This window comes from Cervus canadensis, chromosome 1, assembly GCF_019320065.1.
Source record: "Cervus canadensis isolate Bull #8, Minnesota chromosome 1, ASM1932006v1, whole genome shotgun sequence".
NCBI classification, from domain to species: domain Eukaryota; kingdom Metazoa; phylum Chordata; class Mammalia; order Artiodactyla; family Cervidae; genus Cervus; species Cervus canadensis.
In genome coordinates this window covers 125294160-125319556 of record NC_057386.1, presented here as the reverse complement: position 1 = coordinate 125319556, position 25397 = coordinate 125294160, and the positions used below count along the sequence as shown (strand labels likewise).

Here is a 25397-nt window from a genome sequence, read left to right as displayed (position 1 = left end):
CTGTGTCCTGTCTAACTTTAAGGAAAAATCCTAAAAAGAGTTACCAAATGCAAGCATGGGTTGTGAACACAGCATTTGCTACAAGTAATGCCCCAAGCTAACAACTGATGAAATTTTAGTTCTTAACTGAACTCAAAGGTCAATACATACTATCCTTTTTCAACAGTAGCCCTCAGAGATCAAGAGAGGCCTGGGCCACTTCCATCTTTTAAGGCTGCTGGTAATAATAAAAAATAAAGAAATACCATTTTCTCATTATAGAACCTACAGTATTTTTTACTCTTGCCTTTTAGAAATAAATACCAAGGACTAAAATTTATTTGTATTATTCATAATATTTATAAATTCCATATAAATTTGTGATTTACAAATGCCATAAAGCAGTACAGGCTGACAAGAGGACACAAGCTGCATAAAGAATGATTTTTTGAAAACCTGTATCAGCTAATGTCTTTAATGCTCCTTTGAAGAAAAAGTCAAAAGCCTACATTTTGAGACTTTTGATGAACAATGTTGCCAGAGATTCAGGCCCTCCCTTTCTAGCTCTAAAAACTACAAATCTTGTCTGGTCTTTCCTCCTTTTAAAACTTTTTTCCTTAATCAGCTAATTAAAACATTACATTAACTTACTACGAGAAGCAGAGGAATCCTGGGCTATAATACTGGGACAGAAGATCATTTGTACTTTCTCTAAAAGAAACCTTTGTTTACCACGATCACCAAAATTTTATCAAAAGCAAATTACTGAGAAAGAAAATCAAAGATAAAAAACGAATAGCAATACTTTCCATAGAAGGCAGAGAATAAGGTTTCAAGCCTGGTGTGAGAATGGTGGAGTAGTTATTAAAAGAAGAAAGTTAAAATATAGAGAGAAATTCATGGAAAGGATTGGACAATCTCAACCTCAGTGGTAGGAGTATGAGAAGAGCTTGGGACCAGGGAGGGATGCCAGGGGCTTGCTTCAATTCTAGGTAATGTTTTACTTCCTAAGCTGGTGGTAGATATTCTTTGTATCATTTTTGCATACATCTGTATTTCTAAAATGCCAAGAGGAGCTATGAAAAGTTTAGGTTTGGAATATTGACCTTAAAATGATGTATGGGGAATTCAGATGGAAATTTTCAGTAATTTGACACTAACTTGGAATCCCTGAGAAAGGACTATACTCATTTATAAAACAACCACCACATGGCTACTAGTCTTACTAAACACAGTAAAAATTTTGTGAATGAAAACAGCGACATAACCATTACCTTTTCAGAGGAGATCTTTGCTAGTAAATCTACTTGATATAAAGCGGTTCCGTGTTCTTCTCTTGAACCAACACTTAGGTTCCCACTTCCTGTGTCATCATTTGTTAGCAGCTCAATGTCATTCCACATGTTTCTGAGATTGTTTTCCTGTTCAGGAATCACTGCCTTCCCTATGACAACTGTAAAATCAGACCAAATTACATTGTTGCATAGCCTCCAGCTCCTTGGGAAATAAAAAGGCTTTATTAAATACATATATATGTATGTATATATATATACACACACATACACATCAATAAACAGGGACTTCTCTGTTATTTCTGCAGTCACTAGACACTTTGGATCAATAAGATAAATGGAACTAGAACTATGACTATCACTAGAGAAGAACATACTGGTTTAGGGTCACAGGCAAACAATTTCAATCTTACCAATGTGTCCTAGAGTTTCCAGTATTTTGTATACCTAGGTGAAATTATAACAAGCTTTCATTTGAAAAAAAAATCTTTAACCAGAATAGCGAAAAACAGTGAAGTTTCTGAATGCATATCGTCTGGGATACCTTAGGTTGGTTAAGGTTCCAGACGAACTTAAAAAACCATGTCCATTCATGTTTCCAGGACTGTTACACCATAAATGAAAATGTTAAGGAGAGGTGGAAAAAAAACGATTAGGCTTCTGACTGGACCAAAGAGTGTGTTTGTAACCTTAGGAGTCACTTAACTATTTCATCAGCAAGGACTTAAATAACTCATTTCACTGGGTCTCCCGGGCATGGAACACTAAAATGAAAAGCAATGCTTGAATCAAGACTGGAGGGGAAAATAACCAAATAGTTTCAGTTGTTTTGGTAACTGCTCAGAGATATTTTTTTAAATCTTTGACGGTAACAGTACAGGAAAGAAATGATTTTTGACTTAGGGCTACTTTACATTTATTAACCTGTTGTGGTCGAGCAAGTAATTTAACCTTTCTGTTCCTCAATTCTCTTCTATAAAATAGGAATACAGTTGTACATAGCCAGAAACGTCACTACCAGTTTCAAACGTTCATGAAACAATGCTTGGTTTCATGGCAAGTGCTCCCTTTTAAGTGCAGCTAATCCACTACTGTATTGGTGGAAGAAGGTAACATTTGAGCTAGTATTTAAGGTTACAGGTGCTTTTTAACTATTGGAAGAGCTCTTACTAGGAGTGTAAGCAAGGGCCCGGAAACAAGGCATGTTAGAATAGACAATAATTCTAGTGGCTGTTTGGGCAGAAATTGGGAGGAGATTAAGACAGGCTGAGGTAAATACTTCTACTGAGTTTCAAAGTCCCACATCTGCAAGAACAGAGAAATATTATCAGCCTCCCAGGTATGCCACGTTCATTTGACAAACGTTTACTGAATGCCTACTATGTTTCAGGCACTGTTCTAGGAGCTGGGAATACATCTGTGAAGAGGACAGAAAAGGTCTTTGTCATTATGAAATTCATACCCCATAGGAAAGACGGACAAAAATAAATGCGCTATTGACTAGGCAAGATAGTTTGAATGTATTACTCATTTAATATGCACAACAACCTATTTTACAGCTGAGAAGCATGAGTCGGGGACTAAGTAAATGGCCACGGTCACCTAAAATGAGTTAACGATGTCGCTATATAAAATTCAAATTCATGCCAGTTATTAACTGTTATACTGCCTCCCTACGAAAAAATAAGTAAATGCACAACTACAAATAATGCTCAAGTGAATGGGGGGGGGGGGGTGGCGCATAAGAAAAATCTGGGAGGGGAAAGAGATGACAACTGAGCTGAGATCCGAATAACAAGACAAGGCAACTATGCAAGGCTCAGGGGGTACAAAGATGCTGGCCGAATATCAAAGATGCAGAGTGTGGAATGAGTTTGGGGTTGCTGTAGGGCCATATGAAGAATGGGAAATTGCGGGGGCTAAACCAACCGGTGGAACCAATGAATCCTTGATTACAAGATTGGCTTTCATCCTCAGTGCTAGGGTGGAAAAAATACTAAGTAGGCCAGTGACGTGATGTGATTAAGTTTGAGATTACTCTGGGTGCTAAGTGAACACATAAGCGAATTAAACGAAAGTTTCAAATAGGCCTCCTTGCTTAAGTGCTCTCAGCTAGACACGGACCAGAAAAAAACAACTCCAACCACTCTCCCGCCGGGGTCTCAAGGGGAAAACACCCCAACTGAGCTAAGGTTTCTCCTGTTTCGACCTAAAACCACCCTCCCCTGCTCCCCCCCCCCCCCAGCTCCCATAGTAGCGTGGCTCCCTCTCCTCACCTGCAACTGAAGAAATTAAAGAACACTCAAATTTACCTCCCCCGCATCCGGGCTCCCACAACCGCTCCTAAAGTCTTAAGGGTTTTTGCCACAGGTTTAAATTGGCGGGAGAACACCAAGCCCAACCCCTTCTACGGCGACTAAAGGAGGCCAAGACTGCTCTAGAAGCGAAATAGGAAGTCGCCCCACCCTAAATTCCACCAGTTCTGAAATCCATGCTGAGCATTCTGTGGTACGTCCTTGGCCCCGCCCTCTCCCCGCCTTACGCGCTCCTTCAAAAGAACAACCAATCACCGTCTAACCGCGTTGCTACAGAAACTCTTATCCCCACCCCTTTTCCTCCCAGCAAGCTGTGCTGTGCGCCGGGCCTTTTCCCCCTTTGTGCCATCCGGGTCTCTTGCGCGAGCTATTCAGTCTGTGGCGAAGCGTCGAAGCGGCCGGTACTGTGGAAAGCGGCAAGTGGAGGCGCCGCCGTTGCGGCCAAGAATCTAGACTATGGCGGTGGGTGCCAAATTTGAGTTTAAAATCATGGATATTTTTCTGTTACTCTCCAAAGAAGGGATGAGCGACTTCCAGGGCTGTTGTCCGCGCTTGTGTGTGGACAAAATGGCGCCTTGGCCTTCTTCTGCGCCCGCCATCATGGCTGGCTGCTGTAGGGAGGGGGAAATAAGGCGCTGTTGTTGGGGGTGGGGAGCAGCAGGGAGTGTCTTTTTTTTTTTCCAGAACTTTCCTGTCTCTTTCCCAGTTTTTTGTTCCTTTTGACCCACAGGACTGACTGCAGTTTAGCTTACTCACTAGTTAGTGGGTTATATTGAATTTCGTTGAGGCTTGGGCATTTATGTTCGCAGTGGGAGAGGGCTGGGGAAAAGAGAAAAGGGATCAGGGGTCGTCTCTGAAAAAGTATTGGGTCAGAAAGGCGGTGCCTGTAAGGGATCGAACGCGAAAAGAGAGCAGTCTAGGAGCGATTATTTTGCCTGTGCTCAATGAGACAATCTAATCGCAAATTTTCAATTAGTGTTACGTCTGCGCAAACCTTAGTTTATTCCTTAGTAAGCAGCTAGGGAACGAGTTTCTGGAAGGGAGTAGAAATTCGTTTTAATTAGAAGACTTTGAAACTGCGAATTCGGACTGATGATGCTCCGTTTTGAAGTCTTTGAGAAACATAATCAAGCACTATCATTGGCGTTGTTATTTTAAAATTGAGTCCTTCATTGGCCCGTTTAATTTTAAATGAAAATGCAATTTTTCAATTACCTCTAATGTAAAATAAGCCTACTTTGGATATAAGATGCCCAATCCAGATGGATCGCATTATTGTGGGAATATTTCGTTTTACTTTACCCGGTTAAAAGAAAAATGCAAACATTTTGTATCCTCTTCCACTGATTAAAAAGTTGTTTTCTCGCTTTCGAAAATGAATAGGATTATTAAACATATTGAAAAACTGGTAGTTTACTCAGCCTAATCTTTGGAGTATCTGGCGTTAGAAATCGTTAATCTGCCCCTCCCTGTTGCCCCTTTCCTAGTCCATTTGATTTAGAACTGGGTTTTTTGGTAACTGGTTTAGAACCACTTTCAAACAGTCGGCAGACTATTTGGTATTTGTGCAAAGAATCGATTTAGTGTTTTCTTTTGTTTAAATAGTGACTTGGAAGAATATTGTTTTACCTGAGCTCAGATATTTAAAAAACATTTGTTTCTTCAGTGCCTTGTTCCATAGAAAGACAACGATCCCCTGGAGATGTAGCCTGGTGTTAAGTCCAGTGTGCTTCTCTTGGCACTGGGAAAAGATTCCTATATTGTGTCTTGAGCGTCATTGAGGTTTTAAAGAAGATGTAAATTTTAAAAAAACATGATGTTTTTCTAAAAGAGTAAATGCTAGAGTGAAGGGCATTTTTGCGGTTAGCATATGGAGATTTACATACAGGTACTTACTAAATTGAAATCTTAACTACTGTAAAAATATCCTAAAGGACATAAAAGCTTAGGGTGGTCTGAGTGGCCACTTATTATTCATCTGTTTAGTGATGGGATGGTTTTTGTTGGCGTCTTGTAGTATATATTTTACAGATGAAAATGGCTGTTTGATATGTTATTACCCCATATTACAGAGTGCCTTCCTTTAAGTCAAGGACATTTGGCTTCCCTATTGCTGGACTTCCTTAATATTAAGCATGTAGTTAAATAAACCATTGACTGAAAACTTAGGACCTGGGCTAGATGCTGGCATTTCCATTGAAAGATTTTTAACTAGTCATGATATCTGTAGAAGTGAATGAGATGTGCCGGTGGTTTCAGGTATGCTGTCTCAGTTGGACAGAAAAGTGGCGTGCACTGAGAGAAGAGATAGCAGTGCCTTAAGTTTTTCTGTTGCTTTATTTTATATTCAGTGTAACTTGACCAGCACATCGCACATCATAAACCTGTTAGAAACAATCCTTAAGAATAGTGATGAGGACAAGAAGAAAAGAAAATAACCAGTGTTCGTGTGAATATCAGAATTCTCTTTTGTTTGATAAGAGTATCATATATTAATAGTAGACAGGAGATAAGAGTACCTTCTTTGGTGAGTCAGATAATATTGCTGAATCCCATCTGTGGATTGAAAGTTGAGTCTGATTCTAAGGGATGAGAGCCTTTCTGCACAAAAGTTTTCGGACTCCAGATACGACCCATACATAAAGAAACAAGTATGCTCGAATGAGCCTCCCCAGTAGTTATATGCTTCCACTTGTTTCTTGTTTTTTGATAATATTGTTAGACGCTTAACACATAATATGTCTTTCATCCTAACCCAGTCTGTAAATCCCTCCCTTTAAATTTATTAGTTTATTCCCGAAGTGTCCGGCATCGAGTGAGTTGGGTGCGTATATGACCCTCAGAAAATAGTTGGTGAAATAATGCAGCCTCTCAAACTTCACTTGTTAAATTACTGTCCATTTAGTTTACTTGCTGTTTGTTTTCTGGACTAATTTTCCTAAGAGAAGTAGTTCATTATCATGTGATTATTGCTTCTGAAAATGTGTAGTAATTCACCATTTATCCAATCCAAATTTGTTTCTGTAAAGAGCAAGTTGATAAATGTTTTAGGCATTGTGGATCACATACAACATACAGTCTCTTGTCACATTTCTTGCTTGCTTGTTTTAACAGCCCTTTTAAAAATGTAAAAGTCATTCTTAGGGGCCATACTTTGCCAATTCATGCCCTAAATAATTAGCTTCTCAGGCATATTAGCATATTGACTCTTTCCTATTCCTTCTCTGGGCAGATGGGTCACCACCTTCCACATATACTGAAACTGCTTTCCCTGCCTTTTATCAGTATCTGACTCGAGAACATTAAGGTTCTAGTTTCTCCTGTGACTTACTTAAATCAATTTCTTACAGAAATACATTTTTTTAATGGAAAACTAGTAACTGGAATTCGTTTCTTCATTTATTGGTTGATTTCTGTGCCGAGGACTATGTCATGATCTAGGCACAGGAAGTTTCCTTTTTTTAGGAAAAAAGTTCCCTTTTGTAAACGGGAAAACAAAGAGTTGATAGTTAAATGAAGGACCCTACTCTCTCAGGTAAATCAGGCCTTTCGGAGCCAGGGTACACTTGACTGTTCCTTTCAAATTTTAAAGTTTATATTGTGTAACTTATAAAAAGCTTTAAAGCAGAAACAATGTTTCCATAGCCCAGAGCATATGTGAGGAGAGGCAGACTTGGAGAAGCGCTGTGCCAAGGTGCTTTCATTAAAGAGGGTTAATGAAATTAAGATTGGGTTCTCAGATAGGTAAGTTAATTTTCTTTTTTTTTTCTTGTATAATATTCTAGAAGCATTCTGCTTTTTGAGATTTCACAGTCCTCAGTCTTTCTAACCTTTCACAGCTCATTTAAAATGCCTTTTTAAGGTATGCCCATGTAGTAAAGGCAACTAAATGAACTCAGAGATCTAAAATGGACTCTCTTCTCTGCTTAAATACTTATTGGAAATGCTTGGACCCTTATTTTCCCCTTCCTTGTTTTGAAAGATGTAAAAACAATGATTAAAAAAATTTACCAAGTTACATACGTCTGTTTGGTATTGGGTTAAGTCATTTTAGTTTACTCAGACTTACTGAGCAAGTACAAAGCATATTTAGCCACTTGGAAATCAGCTGTTCTGTTACTTGATTTTCTTTTTTTAGTTGTGTAAAACCCAAGGATAAGTGTCTTTCCTCCCCCTCTCTTTTAAGAAATTGAAAACATTTAAAAGCAATTAAGAATTTATGAAGATTTTTCTTTGAACTTGTAGGCTAGTGACGCAGAACGAGATGGACTAGCCCCAGAAAAAACATCCCCAGATACAGATAAGAAAAAAGAGCAGTCCGATGTATCTGTTTCTCCTAGAGCCTCAAAACATCATTATTCAAGATCACGGTCAAGGTCAAGAGAAAGAAAACGAAAGTCAGGTAAGAATTGCTAGAAATGATACCACTACCAGCATTTGTATAATCCATGTGGAAATGTAAAAGATTTTAGTTTACTGATACTGTTAATATGTGTGTTCTTCAAATTGAGAAATGAATAGTGAAAAGTGCATTGGTAATTTGGTGGAGAATTTTTCAGTTATGAGAACTACAAATGTCCTAATGCATACAGAAGTTTCATAATTTGTCAAACTGTATGCTTAAACTTGTGTCACAGAAATATTAGCCCTAGAGGTTTAAGTTTTGTCCTTCTAACACAGGCAAAACAATATTTTGAAAGATGTAGTCTCGGCAGTGGTGTATTCTGAATTTATTTAACATCTTTGACACAAGTTACAAGAACACTTTTAACCTTGATTTTCTTTTTAACTTAATGTTAGAATATTTCTGAAAGCAAGAGTTGTGTTTTGAAATGCTCTTTGTTAACTTTTTTTTTTTAAAAACGAGAGTGATGTGGCATAGAAAGCATCCTGTATTGCTAATGAGTGAATACTTAATGAGGTACTTAAATGAGAAGTAGAGTAGAAATGAGTTTAATGAAAGTTTTAAGACCTGAGGTCTAGTTATTTATCTTTTGTACCCGCAGATAATCATCTACAAAATGGCTTAAGTGTGATTTTTATCTATATATTGGAAACTGTGCAGTATCATCACTACTTTTTAAAGGAATTTTTCTGAACTGTAGCATCCTTTTGACTTCTTTATAAGTTTGCTGCATAATAGGAAACAAGATGGACTGGACAGAATGTTTTGTAAAATACTAAGAATCTGTGGCCACCTGAAAGTTTGTTTGGTCATGTGTCATAGAACATGGTCTTTTTGTGGAACTTATTTTGCTTACTTACTTGATTATATTCTGGTTTACTCAGATTGCTTTGTTTGTTTCAAATACATGATGTAGGATAATCCCACCCCTGTCATAAAAAATAGACTTTAGAGGCTTTACTTGACTAGTAAATATTTAATAAATTCTTGAGTTAGGCAAGTGGACAGAAATGTTCTTTGTGTGAGTTTTGAAATTTATGTTTGAGATGTCTTTATACGTTCATTTATAGCGACTTCTTGTGTGTTCACAGATAATGAAGGAAGAAAACACAGGAGCCGGAGCAGAAGCAAAGAGGTAATTAACACTTTGTAGTGAATAGGCACTTTAAAATACTTGTAAAGTATTTGGTAGAAATGTTTGTGTGAATATATGATATTGTCAAGGTAAGTACCAAAACTTGAAATTTAAAAGGTTTAATTGAGTTATAAAATAAGCATGATTTGGATTCATCATTTTTTCAAGAAGATAGTTGTTTATATGAAAAGTTCATTCAGAAACTATTAATGTGTTATGTTGTGAAAATATTCACCATAAAAATTTCATATGAAGAATATAATTGGTTTTTTAGGCCTGTTGCACAGAGCTTCCATTAATCTGAGGTCCCGAGTCTCCTTATGCCTTACGACTGTTCAGGATTTTAAAATAGCAATCATTCTTAAGTAGCAGTACTCTAAATATCTATGGGCTACTTTTTCTTTGTGGAAGGTAACAAGAGTCCTTTTCATTAGTAAACTAGTTCCCTAATAATACTGAATTTTGAAATAAAAGCGTCAGTGAGGGACAGCTGGAAAGGTGGCAGTGACAGCAAAAGTTGAGGATTAAGACAGCAGCTGTATTGCAGAAGAGTTAACTTGCCTACCTGAGAAGACAAGGAATGAGCCAACAAAGGAAGAGCGGAAGTAGAAGCCAAAAGGGAGGAGAGTCTCATGGGGGCTGGGCAAGGGACTCCTTAAACAAATATGGGCAGGGACTTCACCTCTTCCCCTAATGGAAGCTCTGTTAAATTTTTAATTTAGGAGAGTTTTTGTGAAAATGACTATTTTGTTTAGCTCACATGATAACATTTCTATAATAAATCATACTCAGCGTGCTAATGCGCGAAGAGACTGAACTGAAGACGCTGCAGACTCAGATAGCAAAATAATAAGCCTACTTCATGATAAGGTAACTATTAGTCATTCAAACTCCTATTTCCCTTAAGTATATCTTAAATCAGTTAAGGGTTTTAAATGGTTTTTTTCTTTTTAAAATAATAGTAATGTTATGTTTGGAAAACTGGTTTAAAATAAACTCTAAAACTTTTGCAAGCTTAACCACTTAAAGCTTTTCCACTTTGCCGCCATATGGCAAAATCAAGAAAATAGTGTTTTATAAGCTCATACAGAGAACTGGCATTGAAACTAAACTTTAGCTGTGTCTCCAGGTCTCTTAGTTTTCTGCAAAATAATGAGTTTTATGCTATCACCCTTTTCAGATATATCATCATGCATGTTCCAAAATGTTTGACCAAGTTTTTTGTTTTTAAGAAAAGTTAATCTTGGAGGAAATATGCTAAGGTCTAGTTTGGAAACTATGAGCTAACTGTCCTCTTGTAGTCTGGGCATCAAATATGGGGTCTGGTTTCAACTCTCCTAATAACGTAGCTTTGTGACTTCGGGTCTTAGTCGTATGTAAAGTAATGGGAATTAGAGGATCTGAGTTTCCTTCTAGCTTTAAAATTTTGATTCTGAAACATCCAGAATTGTAAGCTTTAGCTATAGGATGGATCTGACAAATCCTAATGTGGGGAAATCTAACATTTAACACTTTGTAATTCAGTGAGTGTAGGATGGAGATTTGATCATACAATTGAGTTAGCTCAGTCTCTGAATGCATATGTTGTGAAAGCAAAAGCCTCAGTTTTTACAATTCTTCAGAATATGGGGGAAGTATGTATTATATAATGGTATAGGGATTATTGTGTTATACCTAGTTTGATTTCATAAAAATTAAAAGATATGGTTGCCATTTTCTACCCTAGGTACATGAAATGTAATAGAACTCCAAGCCTGTTGGGATATTGCAAGATGAAAAGTGATTGCTTCACAGTGTAGACATTGGGAGAAAAATCAAGAGCCGTCTTTAAGAAAGGATGTGGCAGTATAGCTATATAAAAAGGACACTTAACTCTGCGTAAAGTAATTTGAAATTGCAGAAAATATTAATACTTAGATTAATTTAACTTAATTACCTAATTGGAAATGCATTTTCTGCTGCATTTCTGTGTCCTTATCTTCATTATTGTTAACTTATTATGTACTCTGGATTTAGAAGTTGTGTTGTGTGTGTGTATATATATGTGGTCTGTTTCTCTAAAAGGTTTGTTGGAAATTTGAAAAAATTTTGATACATGTGTACTTCCCTTTTAGATAAAAGAAACAACAGGGATTTCTGTTTTTCTGAAATAATGGTTTATATTATTTTAACATTGAAAGTCATTGTTTTAATTGTGATATTGAAAATATTTTGGGGTAGAAACTGCATTTGGGGGTTGTATAAGGAAAAGGTAAAATTAGTAGTATATATTTGCAACATTTGGGTGATGTGAAACTAGATCTTTTTTTAAAATTTGCCACACACTCCTAAGGTTACTAATGTTGCATCACAACTTTTTTGCTTCTGATACCCATACTAACTCTCTTTGTTGCACTATTTTCCTGAAAGAACCAACTTCTTCTTAAAACAGGCAAGAAGACATGAATCCAAAGATAAGTCGTCTAAGAAACACAAGTCTGAGGAACATAATGACAAAGAGCATTCTTCTGATAAAGGAAGAGAGCGGCTAAATTCATCTGAAAATGGTGAGGACAGACACAAACGCAAAGAAAGAAAATCATCAAGAGGCAGAAGTCACTCAAGGTCTAGGTCTCGTGAAAGGTAAGTAGTTTTTCCTAAGTTAATGCCTTCTACAAAACTTCTAAATTACAGAAAAAGTCTACATTAACAGAGCAACACAACAAAATCTTGGTTAGAAAATTTGGAATTTTTAACTTTTTGATTTGTCTTTTACAGTGAAAAAAAAAAATATTGCTGAAAACTATATATAGTTTACCCATATAACAGTCCTCTTACATTGCTGGTGTGGGATTTGTTTGCTGCTAACTACTAAACTAAATTTTAAATTGGGGTAGGAAATATTCCATTTTTTACATTATCACATTATTCTCTAGGAAGCATCATCAAATAAGAACAAAGGTCAATTTTTTGTGTAACTTATTTCATTAAAAAACTTCAGTTATACAACACAAGAGTATTGGCTCCATATGCTGCAGATAATTCATAATGTCTATAATTGAACACAGAACTCTTAAATAACTGAAATTTTGTGTGCTTTAATTTCAGGCGTCATCGTAGTAGAAGCAGAGAGCGGAAGAAGTCAAGATCCAGGAGTAGGGATAGGAAGAAGTCAAGATCCAGAAGCAGAGAGAGGAAGAAATCACGATCCAGAAGCAGGGAAAGAAAACGTCGGATCCGATCTCGTTCCCGCTCAAGATCAAGACATAGGCATAGGAGTAGAAGCAGGAGTAGGACAAGGAGTAGAAGTCGGTAGGTACTCATTATCTTGAATAACTCAGATAGGAATAGGGTCTGATAGGTCAGGCTTAGAGAGGTTAAGTAATTTGCCCAAGAAGTTCAGTATCATACTGTTCTTAAATGGTAAAGCTAGGACTGGTCCCAGGTATATCTGAAAGCAAAGTCAGTACATGGGCTCAATCCACCATACTGTTTTATTTTCTCAGATATTCAGAAGATGCGCTTATTAGTTCAAACTTGTCTTGATTGGAAGGAGGCTTTAATTTGTTGAAACTGGATGTTCAGTAAAGATCATTTCATTATAAGTATTCAAACAATAGGTTTAGTCTCTACAAAGCAGTTATTAATAGTATTCAGTTCGGCTACTCAGTTGTATTTGACTCTTTGCGATCCCATGAACTAATAGTGTATTATATCTATATTCACAAGTACTGGTATAAAATTAGTGGGAAAGCTTCTTTACTAATTTATTGCTCCTTAAGTCAAACAGCCTATAAAAGGCTGAAATATGGGTATAAGTGCACTTAAACTTATTATAAGAACTTGGGTTTGTCACTTGTATGATCAGTTAACCTATTGATGCCACTACTAGAAATTTATTCTACATACTGACCTTGTTTAGTGGCTAAGTTGTGTCCCACTGTTTTGCTACCCCATGGACTATAGCCTGCCAAGATCTTCTGTCCATGGGATTTTGGCAGGCAAGAGGACTGGAGTGGGTTGCCGTTTCCTTCTCCAGGGGACCTTCCTGACCAGGGCTCAAACCTGTGTCTCATACATTGATTGGCAGGTCGCCTCTTGACTGCAGAGCCACCAGGGGAGCACACATGTTGACCTGCACAACTAACCTACATGTCTTTTAACTTGTGCAACTTGGGCATAATAGCAAGAAATTGGAAACAACCTAAACGTCATCTGAAAAAGGAGTGCTTACGTGAAATTAGGGAAAACTAGTCTTACACAGTTTGAACTATGTAACCATGATTTTGACTCAGTGAAGTATTACTTGGCCATACTGACATGTAAAATATGACTTGTTAAAGAGATAGGAAGAAGAGAATTGAAAAACCAAGAAGATTTAGCAGAAGTTTAAGCCGAACTCCTAGTCCACCTCCTTTTAGAGGCAGAAACACAGCAATGGATGCACAAGAAGCTTTAGCTCGGAGGTGTGTATATTTTTGTTTGATGCATTTTTTTTCCTCCTTTTCATCTTGAAATGGATACTCAATTGTGTAGGGCAAATGAATGCTTTCAGTCAGAGAAGAATTCATACAACTAAATGTAGCCATGACTACTTGTGGCACCTTTGTGATACAGAGCTATGTAAGTGGTTTGTTAATTCTGGAAAGGGTACTTCTGCAGCAGTTCCTCTTTTTCTCTTCCATGATTAATTCATTCATTTTTCTCCAATCTAGACTTATAAATATTTTCAGTTTGCAATTGGAAATGTTTTTAAAAATCCTAAATCGGATCTAAGAACTCTCTTCATTTTATCTCTAAAACTGCTTTGTCATTATTTTCTTTGTTCCTAAGAAAACAGTCTCTGAAACAATAAGTAGAATTCTGTCAATAATTTTCTTATTTTGAAAGTGGCAAATAATAAACCAGTTTATTTGATCTTAACATTTTTACTACTAATATCATAGAAAGATCATTGTATTCTTAAAATTTCTGATGTTTCAAAGATGGGTTAATGTGGGACCACACAACAACAGGGCTATATAACTAAATCTGCAAAACCGTTGACTGAACTACCTAATAGAGGCAAGAAGTAAAATACAAGCCCTTGTTTGCAGGTTTTCCCATATTCTGAAAACTAAAATCTTTTGATTTTGATTTTTTTTTTTCTCTATGAAATTGAGTTTGTATTTTTTTTTTCCGTTACAAAAATACAGTTATCTCAATGTAACCTGATGGGCTGCTGCCCTGCGAACCCAGCCTGGCAGAAACTCCAGCTGAACAGCAGCAGCAAAGGTGTGAGCTCACCCCTTCCTCATTCCATTCACCTTAGTGAATGGTGTTGATTCCAAACCTGCAATGGCCGTTTAAAATATGCAAACAAAAAGTTGTCAATCACTTTCTTCCTGAAACTAAAATCAACGGAGTTAGGAAATAATTTTCCACAATATCTGAACTAATTTATGAAGAATAGTCCAATAACTTTGATCATGAATTTTTTTTTGTTTTATTTTTTTATTTTATTAAAGTTGAGTCTGTGACTAGCCTCTAAAACTGACTTAGTCTCCTGAGTGATTTTCAGATGACAATACAAATTTCAGAATACCAAATTATTCTTTGGCTACCTTGAAATTTGAAGGATGGTCGTTTGTTGTTAAACTACAGTATGTAGACCTTTTTTTGTTCCTTTTTTGTTTTTAAATAACAGAATTTTAAAACTACATTTGAAATATTTTTAAGTATTTATAAATCTACATTTTAACATTAATTCTAATCAGAAACTTTTGTTTCCAAGGACAAGTTCAAGGCTTTACTACATGCCTTTCTTTTATGTGTGCAAGATTACTATATTTTATGTAAATTTCAGTAATTGTTAAAGGGAATGCCAGTTTTCTACCACTGTATTTTACCCATAGTGCCCGCTGCTCCCCCCCTCAAAAAACTTTTCCCCAATCCTTGCCTCTTTATACCATGTTAAAAGGAGGGAGGGGGCAGTGTTTAACTTATGATTGGTAAATCAAGGAGTCTTCAGAGAAGAAAAGGGATTTCTCTTTCAGGAACTCATTATGAAGATAATATTACTTAAGATTTGTAATATAGCAGGCACTGACTTGACAGCACATTTTGTTTAGTATGTGTATTCATTAGTAAATTTAGTGTGAACCAGAATTTGTTTTTATTTTGTTTGGGGATGAGTTTGTGTTACATGTTTCCAATTCCTTTACTAATTTCTTCATCTCCTAAAAATAATTTTCTAATAGTTTTTCCCCTGTTTTATTAGATTATAGATAGGGTTTGCTTGCCCTTTTAGAAATTTTTGGCTTTTTAATTTTCAGTAATTTAGAGACCAATAAAGTCTGTTTAAATATAAATATCATCTGCATGTTTTGATTGGCCTTACTCCCAATCAGCCTCACGTAAGAAGCTTTTAGGTAATTCTATAAGTTATTGAATATACCCTAAAATTTACTCAGATATATTTTTTCAGTGTCTCACATTTGCAAGGTTTAATTTTATCCTTCTCCTGTAACCAGCACTGATGAAGACTGAATAATTTTTATCTCTTAACCATTTTAACCATTCTCCGGGAACTGTATATAAAAGCAATTAGAGTTGTTGGCTATTCAGTGAATTTAAAAATGTTTAAAACCAGTATGAAATACCATTGGATTGTGACTGATACCATCTTAAGAATGATTGCTTTTTTTCTCACATGCAGATGTCAGTTTGGGGAAAATACTAAATTTATTTAAAATTCTGTGTAGTGTTTTGTGCCTACACATGTATACATATAGAGATAAATGTTGGCTTTATGTTGTTATTTTTTATTAAATTGTCTTTGATAGGTTGGAAAGGGCAAAGAAATTACAAGAACAGAGAGAAAAGGAAATGGTTGAAAAACAAAAACAACAGGAAATAGCTGCAGGTAACTTTTTCTTCTTTATTATGGATGTATGGCATTTTAAAAATCATTACTAAAAAAAAAAATCATTACTGACGTGTGAACGTGTTGTTTTTGTTTGTTGTGTGTGTGTGTGTTTAGTTTTTTTTTTCAATCATGTTTGGTTGCTCTGGGTCTTCATTGCTGCACACAGGCTTTCTCTAGTTGTGGTGCTCAGGCTTCCTGTTGTGGTGGCTTCCCTTGTTACAGAGCTCATGCTCCAGGTGCACAGTCTTTATTAGTTGCAGCACAGAGGCTCACTAGTTGCGGTACATGAGCTTTAGTTGCTCCATGGCGCGTGGAACCTCCTTAGACCAGAAATTGAACCCATTTCCCATGCATTAGCAGGCAGGTTTCTATTCTCTGTAACACCAGGCGGTCCTGAACATGTTATTTTTAGTGTAATTTTCCTACCTCATAAAACTTTCTTTGTGCTGTATTTCTGATTTGGTCAGTGTAGATAATTTTGACAAGTGAATAGTGACTACTATTGTTCATGCAGCACGTTAGCCATCACTGCTTAAGGAATCCAAGTTTTCATGTATGACACCAGCACTGCCTGTGGATGATTTAGAGGTGATCAAGGAGAGCTTGTATGAAATGTAATCTGAAAGGTGGAAGTACCAGACCTGATACTTTATAAGACTTGGGCCAGGTATCTGTTAAGTGAGTGTAATACCTGTTTGGGTTTCCCAGGTGGCTCAGTGATAAGAATCCGCCTGCTAGTGCAAGAAATGTGGGTTTGAAAAACAAGAAAAAAAAGGAATGTGGGTTTGATCTCTGGGTCGAGAAGATCCCCTGGAGAAGGAAATGGCAGCCCACTCCAGTCTTCTTGCCTGGAAGATCCCATGAACAGAGGAGCTTGGCAGGCTACAGTCCACAGGGTCTCAAAGGGTCAGACATGATTTAGCAACTAAACAACAACAATCTGTTTAATAGTTTTAAATGTTTCTAATGAGTTTCAAATGAGGTATAGTGAAATCATATTGTGACCTATCAAGAACCATACAAATGAAAGTTACTAAAAGTTTAGCTACAGTCACCATAGTTCATTTCTATTGAAATTGTACACCTTTTTCATGTTTACAGAATTCTCTTTATCCTCAGAGAAGAAAATGAAGTTTTAGTTCATACAAGGAATTATATACAGAAATGTCTATTGATGAATACATTGAGTGTTTGCTAGAATGTTATTGCTTTATAAGCGTAACACTCCAATCATTTTTTTTATATTTGGTGAAAATATTCTGCCTTTTTGCAGCTTAGTAGCTCTTGCTTATAAATAATGTTACTGTAAATTAAGATGCTTGTTTTCATTAAAATCCATACTTACTTCCTCATTAGCAGCTGCCGCTACTGGAGGTTCTGTTCTCAATGTTGCTGCCCTCTTGGCGTCAGGAACACAAGTAACTCCTCAGATAGCTATGGCAGCTCAGATGGCAGCCTTGCAGGCAAAAGCTTTGGCAGAGACCGGAATAGCTGTACCTAGCTATTACAACCCAGCAGCTGTGAATCCAATGAAATTTGCTGAACAAGAGAAAAAAAGGAAAATGCTATGGCAAGGCAAGAAAGAAGGAGTAAGTTTTCTTATTCCCCTCTTTTGTTGTTGATTACTAAGTTAGAAAAATTCATTTGGATTGGAATAATTTAGTTTGGGTTTCTCTTTCTTGCTACAATTGTTAATGCTGGGAAAAAATGCATGATCTAAGTCAGACTTTCAGAGAAAACCAGTGTGCCCATACATTTATTAAAGGGGAAGAGTTCCTTAGTTTATATGTTTTCATATTAAGACAATTACCAGCTCCACTGATAGAATGTCATAAATGGTTTTTTTACTTAGGCAGTATTATGGAAAATTTTAGTATCCTAATAAAAGATATTTAAATTTTACATATCCTAAAAGTTCATTGTTTCTTAACAGGACAAATCCCAGTCTGCTGAAATATGGGAGAAATTGAATTTTGGAAACAAGGACCAAAACGTCAAATTTAGGAAATTAATGGGTATTAAGGTGAGTTACACACTTTGTATTAAAACTCATGTTAATTTATATCTTTAGGGTAACATTGTTTCTCAAATGTTATTTTAGTGATATGCCATCTCTGGATACTTTCTAGTACTTTTTTTTTTATTTTAACTTTATTTTATATTGTAGTATGGTTGAATGTTGTGATAGTTTCAGATGAGCATCAAAGGAACTCAGCCATACATGCACATGTGTTCATTCTTCCCTTCCCTTTCCACTAGGCTGCCACATAGCATTAAGCATAGTTCCCTTTGCTCTACATCTAGTGTGTTCTCATTTATGTTCTCTAGGTTAATTTTGAGAATAGAGAAAACATAAATGAAAACGCACTAAACCAATACATTATCACTAGCTGACAATAGAGATTGTTAAATTTGATTAAATATTTGTTGATAGAGTGTTTGTTAAGGTTTAACTGTCATCAGACCTTCTTTATTTTTTTTCAAGAAATTTTTTTTTTTTTAATATTATTTTGGGCTGCATCATGTCTTAGTTGTGACATGCAGGGTCTTTTTTACGGACTTAATTGCCCCATGGCATGTGGGATCTTAGTTTCCAGACAAGGAATGGAACCTGCGTCCACTGTTGGAAGGCAGCTTTCCAACCAGTGGACCATCTCCTTTAAAGGAGATGTAGAAGGTTGTGTTTTTTTGCTGAATAATGTAAAGATAGACAAATACAGTATTAGGTTTTGTACAGTAACCTGATAATGTCCACAAATGTTCAAATATTGGTCATTACTAAGGGAGTTGGTTTTTCATTGAAAAAATATTTGACTTAAACCCGATCCCCATTTTCTACTTAACTTTTCTTCTAGACATTTATTCACATAGTTTGGCATGTTCTTTCTCATTCCCACTGAATGAAGTTGATATTTGTTAACATCTTCTATCCCAGTACCAAGAATGAACATTGCCTTGAATGACGAATTGAAGCTAAGTGAAGTCAAATATATACTGCAAAAATATGATCTACCAGGACTTTTAAGTGAGAGAAGTACTTTCTAGTCTAGGTGAATTCATCTTGATAGTATATTTTTGTATCTGTTGCATAGAGTGAAGATGAAGCTGGATGTAGCTCTGTTGATGAAGAAAGTTACAAGACACTGAAACAGCAGGAAGAAGTGTTTAGAAATCTAGATGCTCAGTATGAAATGGCAAGATCACAAACCCACACACAGAGAGGAATGGGTTTGGGTTTCACATCATCAATGCGAGGAATGGACGCAGTTTGAAGAAGATCACCCTTTATATCTGGGACTTTTATAGACTTCTGGTTCTGATGTCAGGTCCTTGTTCACCGAACAGCTAGCATTCTAGCTTGCATGGGTGTTGCATTGACTTTAATTTATTGAAAAATACGATTTTTTTGTAAATATCAGATCAGTGATACTGGTGTTAGTGTTGTAATCAGGTTAAACCCACTTCCATTAAACTTGACAGGACTATAGAAGGACAATATTTTTTAGTTCATGAATTCTACTTTTCAAATATATAAAAGCTGCAGGTGGGATAAATATACATGAATTTTTGGTGTCCACTGTCTTGTGTACTTTTTGTACTTAACCTTGTACAGTTATTTTCATCTCTTGAAACATGAAAGAAATGTTATGTAGATGTTCTTTAGAAGATCTGGCCATTTGGTACATAATCCAGCACAAATAAGCTGGGTGGTAATGATAATAAAATTGGTTTTCTCAAGACTGGTGTTAATTTAAGTTACCTGGAATTCTTATTTGAATTTGTTTTATGGTTTCTATGGCATTTTGCAATTTCTGTTAGACACTGGCTGGAAATTCCTTTCTTTTTTTCTTTTCTTTTTCTTTTTTTTTTTTTTAAGAACAACTATGCTATAGGCAGTACCATGGTGAGCAAAAATGTAAAAGGAAGTTGGGAGCAGTGAAAAAACTTACTAAAATAATACTGTTTTCCTACTATTAAAAGGGACAGAATTGGTGTACAGTATTTGTTAAATATTCCATATGTTATTCAGGAAATAGATTAATACATTAAAGGGATGTAAGCACTTTTATTTTAATAAAGTGCCTTATAACAAGTTCTTTGTATGCCCTTTCCTCATTATCCATTTAGAATTCTTCTCTAGCATAGACTAAAGTGCTAAAAGAGAAAACCACTCTGTCACTAAATTGAATAAATTTAGGGCATAGATTTGTGGAAGGAGGGGACTACAGAACTTGTACTTCATTTACTTCTATTAAAACAAATTCCTAATTTTTAGCTTTCCCTGGAAAAGTCCTTTGAAAAACCTCTCCACAATGTAGCAGCACAGTAGAACGAGGGAAGACTACTTAATGCATTCTGATAAATGTTTAGTTTTCCCAGAGCACAGTAATTTTAGGGAGAGATACCTCTTCATGCCTCAGTGACAAAGTTAAGTTTCTGGGGAAAGTAACACCATGGTTTTTCATTTTGGAAGTCATCCCAAATTCACATTTTGCTGTTGAGCTGTACTTTCTAAAATCAGTTTTGTTAATGTCTGAGGGCTTGTAATGCAATGTGGTTATGGAGAACACACATTAAACTTCCTGTACTTTTCTGTGGTATTTTAGGTGCTAGACATAAATTATGAATAACAGTCCACTCTTAAGAATTTTTGTAGCCAGTTTTAAACAGGGAACTGATTTTGATTCATTTAATATAATGTCTAAATAACTGAATAGGTAACACATACTTTTAATTGAGGTTTCAATTTGTTATTTTCATGTTTATTTTTGAAATCCAGTGGATATTTTGTATTTTAACCCAGTTGGGCCTAGCTACATTTAAAGAATAGGGGCTTCCCTGGTGGTCTAGTGGTGAAGAACAACCTATCTTTGGGCTTCCCTTGTAGCCTAAATGGTAAAGAGCCTACCCGCAGTGCAGGAGACCTGGGTTTGATCCTTAGATTGGGAAGATCCTCTGGAGGAGGAAATGGCAACCCACTCCAGTATTCTTACCCAGAAAATCCCATTGACAGAGGAGCCTGGTGGGCTACAGTCCACAGGGTCACAAAGAGTAGGACACGACTGAGTGACTTGGACTATAATAGCCACATACAGCCAGGGGCAACAGTCCTGGACAATAAATTTAGAGGGAGGCATATAGGTTATTGTAATTAGCATAATTAAACTTCAGGAAACAATTACTGGAGTCCTGGAGGCAAGGGACAGTTAACTGCTTGGCTTGGTTGGAAATGACTTCATAGGAAGATAAACTCCATAGTTCTTATGTGCTTAAACTTTGTTTCCCCCTTTTGCTGGCTACTACTGTGCTTGGTTTTTCAAAGCCTGGTACTTACTGATGGATGTTGGCTTTACTTTTGCATGCAACAGGAACATAAGTTGTCCAATAGTTTCTGTAAAGACATGGTAGCTAGGCAGGCAGGAAGATAAGACCACACTATTTGAGGCAAGGTCTGATAAACTATGTAAAGGTAGTTGACTTGGAGAGTAAGTAAATTTAAAGATGAGGGTTCCAATTTGGGTGGTTATTGTAATTTAAATTAGAAATAATGTAAATACTCCCAGTTTTGTTTTTTTTTTAATGTAAATTCCATTTTAAGTAGTAGGTTGGTAGAAAGAGGTAGAAACAAATTGTGTGACTTATCATTTCAAGTTACATTTCATAGGCCAAAAGATGATTTTAAGAGTAAGTACTTAATCTGGAGCCCTCTCCAAGTTCTCCCACTGGCCATTCATCAATTTCTGCAGTTGTCTCATCCTTCTTAATCCCAGCCCTCTAGTACTCAGTCCCAGACTTCCCATTCTACATTATGCAGTCTCATTCTCCTATCCTTGTATTGACTTTGCATAAAAATTTGATCCAGTCAAATGCTAATCTTTAGTTCAGACCTCTTTCTGGAGTTTAGTCCCAAATACCTGACTAATACATACCTCTCCACTGGGGCCTAAAATTCCACCTTCAATATACTAATACACCAGTGCTTCAAGAATTTCTTCCACTCGTACTTATCTCTAAGGATAAAATTGCCTCAAGTTACCACGTAGCGAAAATGAAACTCGCTCTTTACTCCCAAACATAGTCAACATCAGTTTTTCTCTATCTCAAGCAATCATTCAGCCACTTAAGTCAGAATCTGGGCAAATAATTCACTCTTCTCTCATTCCCCATTTACAACCCTTCAATTATCTCTGTTACTTTATCTTATAAATATCCTCTGCTGCTGCTGAGGATAAGGTCTCTAACGACTGAGGTCGTTTCAGCCTCTGTGACCCTAAGGACTGCAGCCTGCCAGGCTTCTCTGTCCATGGGATTCTCTAGGCAAGAGTACTAGAATGGGTTGCCATGCCCTCTTCCAGGGGATCTTCCTGACCCAGGGATCGAACCTGGTCTCCTGGCATTGCAGGCAGATTCTTTACTACTGAGCCACCAGGGAAGCCGCTTAAATATCCTCTATTTGAATATCAACTCTAGGTTACTCTTGACACTACCCTAATCCAAGCGAACATTTGTTGATTTCATTACAAAATAGCGATCTGTCTGCTACAGTCAGAATGTTATTCAGCTCCATGCCTATCCTTTTCCAAACATGGGATCAGGATCATCTTATCACAATGAAAATGGGTGGGTCATGGACACACCACTTGTTTAAAATGTTGAAATGACTTCCCAATTCTAGGACTGGAAAGAATACCCGTAGTGTGATCTGTGAGTCCTTGCCTAATGTTCCAGCCACATTTTGTTCCACTCTGCCTAAGACTCATTTATCTATTTATTTTTGGTTGCACTGTGCCTTCATTGCTGTGCAAGCTTTCTCTAGTTGCAGAGAGTGGGGGCTACTCTCAATTGCGGTGCACTGGTTGGTTTCTCATGTGGTGGCTTCTCATATTGCGGAGGCTAGCTCTAGGGTGAGCAGGCTTCAGTAGTTGTGGCTTAAGGGCTCCAGAGCCAACTCAGTAGTTGTGGCACATGGACTCAGTTGCTCTGAGGCATATGAAATCTTTCTAGACCAGGGCTCAAACCTGTGTCCCCTACACTGGCAGGCAGATTCTTTTCCACTGTACCACCAGGCAAGTCCCAGCCTAAGACTCTTAATACCATCCCCCACGCTCACCACCAACTTTTGCCCTCTTTAACATTTCATAATTCAGCTCAAAACTCAATTCCTCAATTCAGACTCCCACAGAAATTTCAAATTTGTTATATATCTATAATTTCCTGTGTTTTTTATGCATATTTATCTCTTAATAAGATGAATTCCCATCAATATCCATTTTGACCCAAGATCAGAAACGTTTACGTTTATTTTTTGTTTCTTTTGGGCGTCCCAAAAGGAACCAGAGGAACAGATCAAATTGCCAACAACCGCTGTATCATCGAAAAAGCAAGAGAGTTCCAGAAAAACATCTATTTCTGCTGTATTGACTAGGCCAAAGGCTTTGACTGTGTGGATCACAACAAACTGGAAAATTCTTCAAGAGATGGGAATACTAGACCACCTGACCTGCCTCTTGAGAAATCTGAATGCAGGTCAGGAAGCAACAGTTAGAAGTGGACATGGAACAGACTGGTTCCAAAGAGGGAAAGGAGTAGGTCAAGGCTGTATATTGTCACCCTGCTTATTTAACTTTTATGTAGAGTACATCATGTGAAATGCTGGGCTGGATGAAGCACAAGCTGGAATCAAGATTGGCCGGGAGAAATATCAATAACCTCAGATATGCAGATGACACCACCCTTATGGCAGAAAGTGAAGAAGAACTAAAGAGCCTTTTGATGACATTGAAAGAGGAGAGTGAAAAAGTTGGCTTAAAACTCAACATTCAGAAAACGAAGATCATGGCATCTGGTCCCATCACTTCATGCCAAATAAATGGGGAAAAGTGGAAACAGTGACAGACATTATTTTGGGGGCTCCAAAATCACTGCAGATGGTGACTGCAACCATGAAATTAAAAGACACTTGCTCCTTGGAAGAAAAGTTATGATCAACCTAAACAGCATATTAAAAACCAGAGACATTACTTTGTCAACAAAGTTCCATCTAGTCAAGGCTATTGTTTTTTCAGTAGTTATGTATGGATGTGAGAGTTAGACTATAAAGAAAGCTGAAAAAAAAAAAAAAAGAAAGCTGAGCCCTAAAGAATTGATGCTTTTGAACTGTGGTGTTGGAGAAGACTCTTGAGAGTCCCCTGGACAAGAAGTCCAACCAGTCCATCCTAAAGGAAATCAGCCCTGACTATTCATTGGAAGGACTGATGTTGAAGCTGAAACTCCAATACTTTGGCCACCTGATGCGAAGAGCTGGCTCATTGGAAAAGACCCTGATGCTGGGAAAGATTGAAGGTGGGAAGAGAAGGGGACGACAGAGGATGAGATGGTTGGATGGCATCACCGACTCAGTGGGCATGAGTTTGAGTAAACTCCGGAAGCTGGTGATGGACAGGGAGGCCTGGTGTGCTGCAGTCCATGGGGTTGCAAAGAGTCAGAAACGACTGAGAGACTGAACTGAACTGAACTTGGGCTTCCCTGGTAGCTCAGCTGGTAAAGAATCCACCTGCAATGCAGGAGACCCCAGTTCGATTCCCGGGTCCAGAAAATCCCCTGGAGAAAGGACAGGCTACCCGCTCCAGTATTCTTGGGCTTCCCTTGCGACTGAGTTGGTAAAGACTTGGCTCGAAATGCGAGAGACCTGGGTTCAATCCCTGGGTTGGGAGATCCCCTGGAGAAGGGAATGCTACCCACTTCAGTATTCTGGCCTGGAGAATCCATGGACAGAGGAGCCTGGCAGGCTATACATATACAGTCCATGGAGTCCCAGAGTTGGACACTACTTGGCGACTTTCACTTTCCTTTTGTTTCTTTTGCTAGACTGCACCCTCTATGAAACCAGGACCAGGCAGTCTCTATTTCGCTCACTCTAGCATCCTCAGCTCCTAGAACAGTGCCTAGCACACAGAACTCGGTAAATAAATGTTGAATGAACGAGTGATTAAAGGAACTGCTGCTGCTGCTGCTGCTGCCTCTCTTCAGTCGCGTCCGACTCTGTGCGACCCCATAGACAGCAGCCCACCAGGCTCCCCCATCCCTGGGATTCTCCAGGCAAGAACACTGTAGTTGGTTGTCATTTCCTTCTCCAATGCAAGAAAGTGAAAAGGGAAAGTGAAGCCGCTCAGTCATGTCTGACTCTTGGTGACCCCATGGACTGCAGCCTACCAGGCTCCTCCGTCCATGGGATTTTCCAGGCAAGAGTACTGGAGTGGGTTGATTGAAGGAGAGGTATCACCAAAAGCTTCTAGGGACAAATCTAAAATAATCTAAAATCAAGCTAGCTTTTTATGAAAAAGTGAAACAAGTCCAACCAACTGAAGTAGCTTCTCCAAGAACA

The 25397-nt window shown here is 37.4% G+C and overlaps 2 protein-coding genes across 7 annotated transcripts in view; one reads left to right on the top strand and one right to left on the bottom strand.

Moving 5' to 3' along the window:
- Window positions 1–3721, bottom strand: part of KNTC1 (kinetochore associated 1) — a 73072-nt gene extending 69351 nt beyond the window's left edge. Inside the window, exons 1-2 of one of the 2 annotated variants that reach the window (XM_043441745.1) lie at window positions 3584–3721; window positions 1254–1432 (exon numbers count right to left, since the gene is read on the bottom strand). In XM_043441745.1, coding sequence (XP_043297680.1) covers window positions 1254–1382 — 129 coding nt within the window. In that variant the 5' untranslated portion in view covers window positions 1383–1432; window positions 3584–3721. The other variant, XM_043441756.1, reaches the window with a different exon arrangement.
- A 170-nt stretch (window positions 3722–3891) lies between these two features.
- On the top strand, window positions 3892–20105 carry RSRC2 (arginine and serine rich coiled-coil 2). 5 transcript variants are annotated; one of them, XM_043441710.1, is made up of 10 exons: window positions 3892–4048; window positions 7832–7988; window positions 9083–9126; window positions 11558–11748; window positions 12214–12417; window positions 13449–13571; window positions 15930–16009; window positions 17372–17601; window positions 17946–18035; window positions 19105–20105. In XM_043441710.1, exons 1-10 carry the CDS (start codon window positions 4043–4045, stop codon window positions 19282–19284), a joined length of 1305 nt encoding a protein of 434 aa, XP_043297645.1. In that variant the 5' UTR covers window positions 3892–4042; the 3' UTR covers window positions 19285–20105. The 5 variants fall into 5 exon arrangements, with proteins under 5 accessions (XP_043297645.1, XP_043297642.1, XP_043297664.1 ...); XM_043441707.1 differs by having other exon boundaries at window positions 17369–17601; XM_043441729.1 differs by having other exon boundaries at window positions 11536–11748.
- The last annotated feature ends 5292 nt before the right edge of the window (window positions 20106–25397 follow it).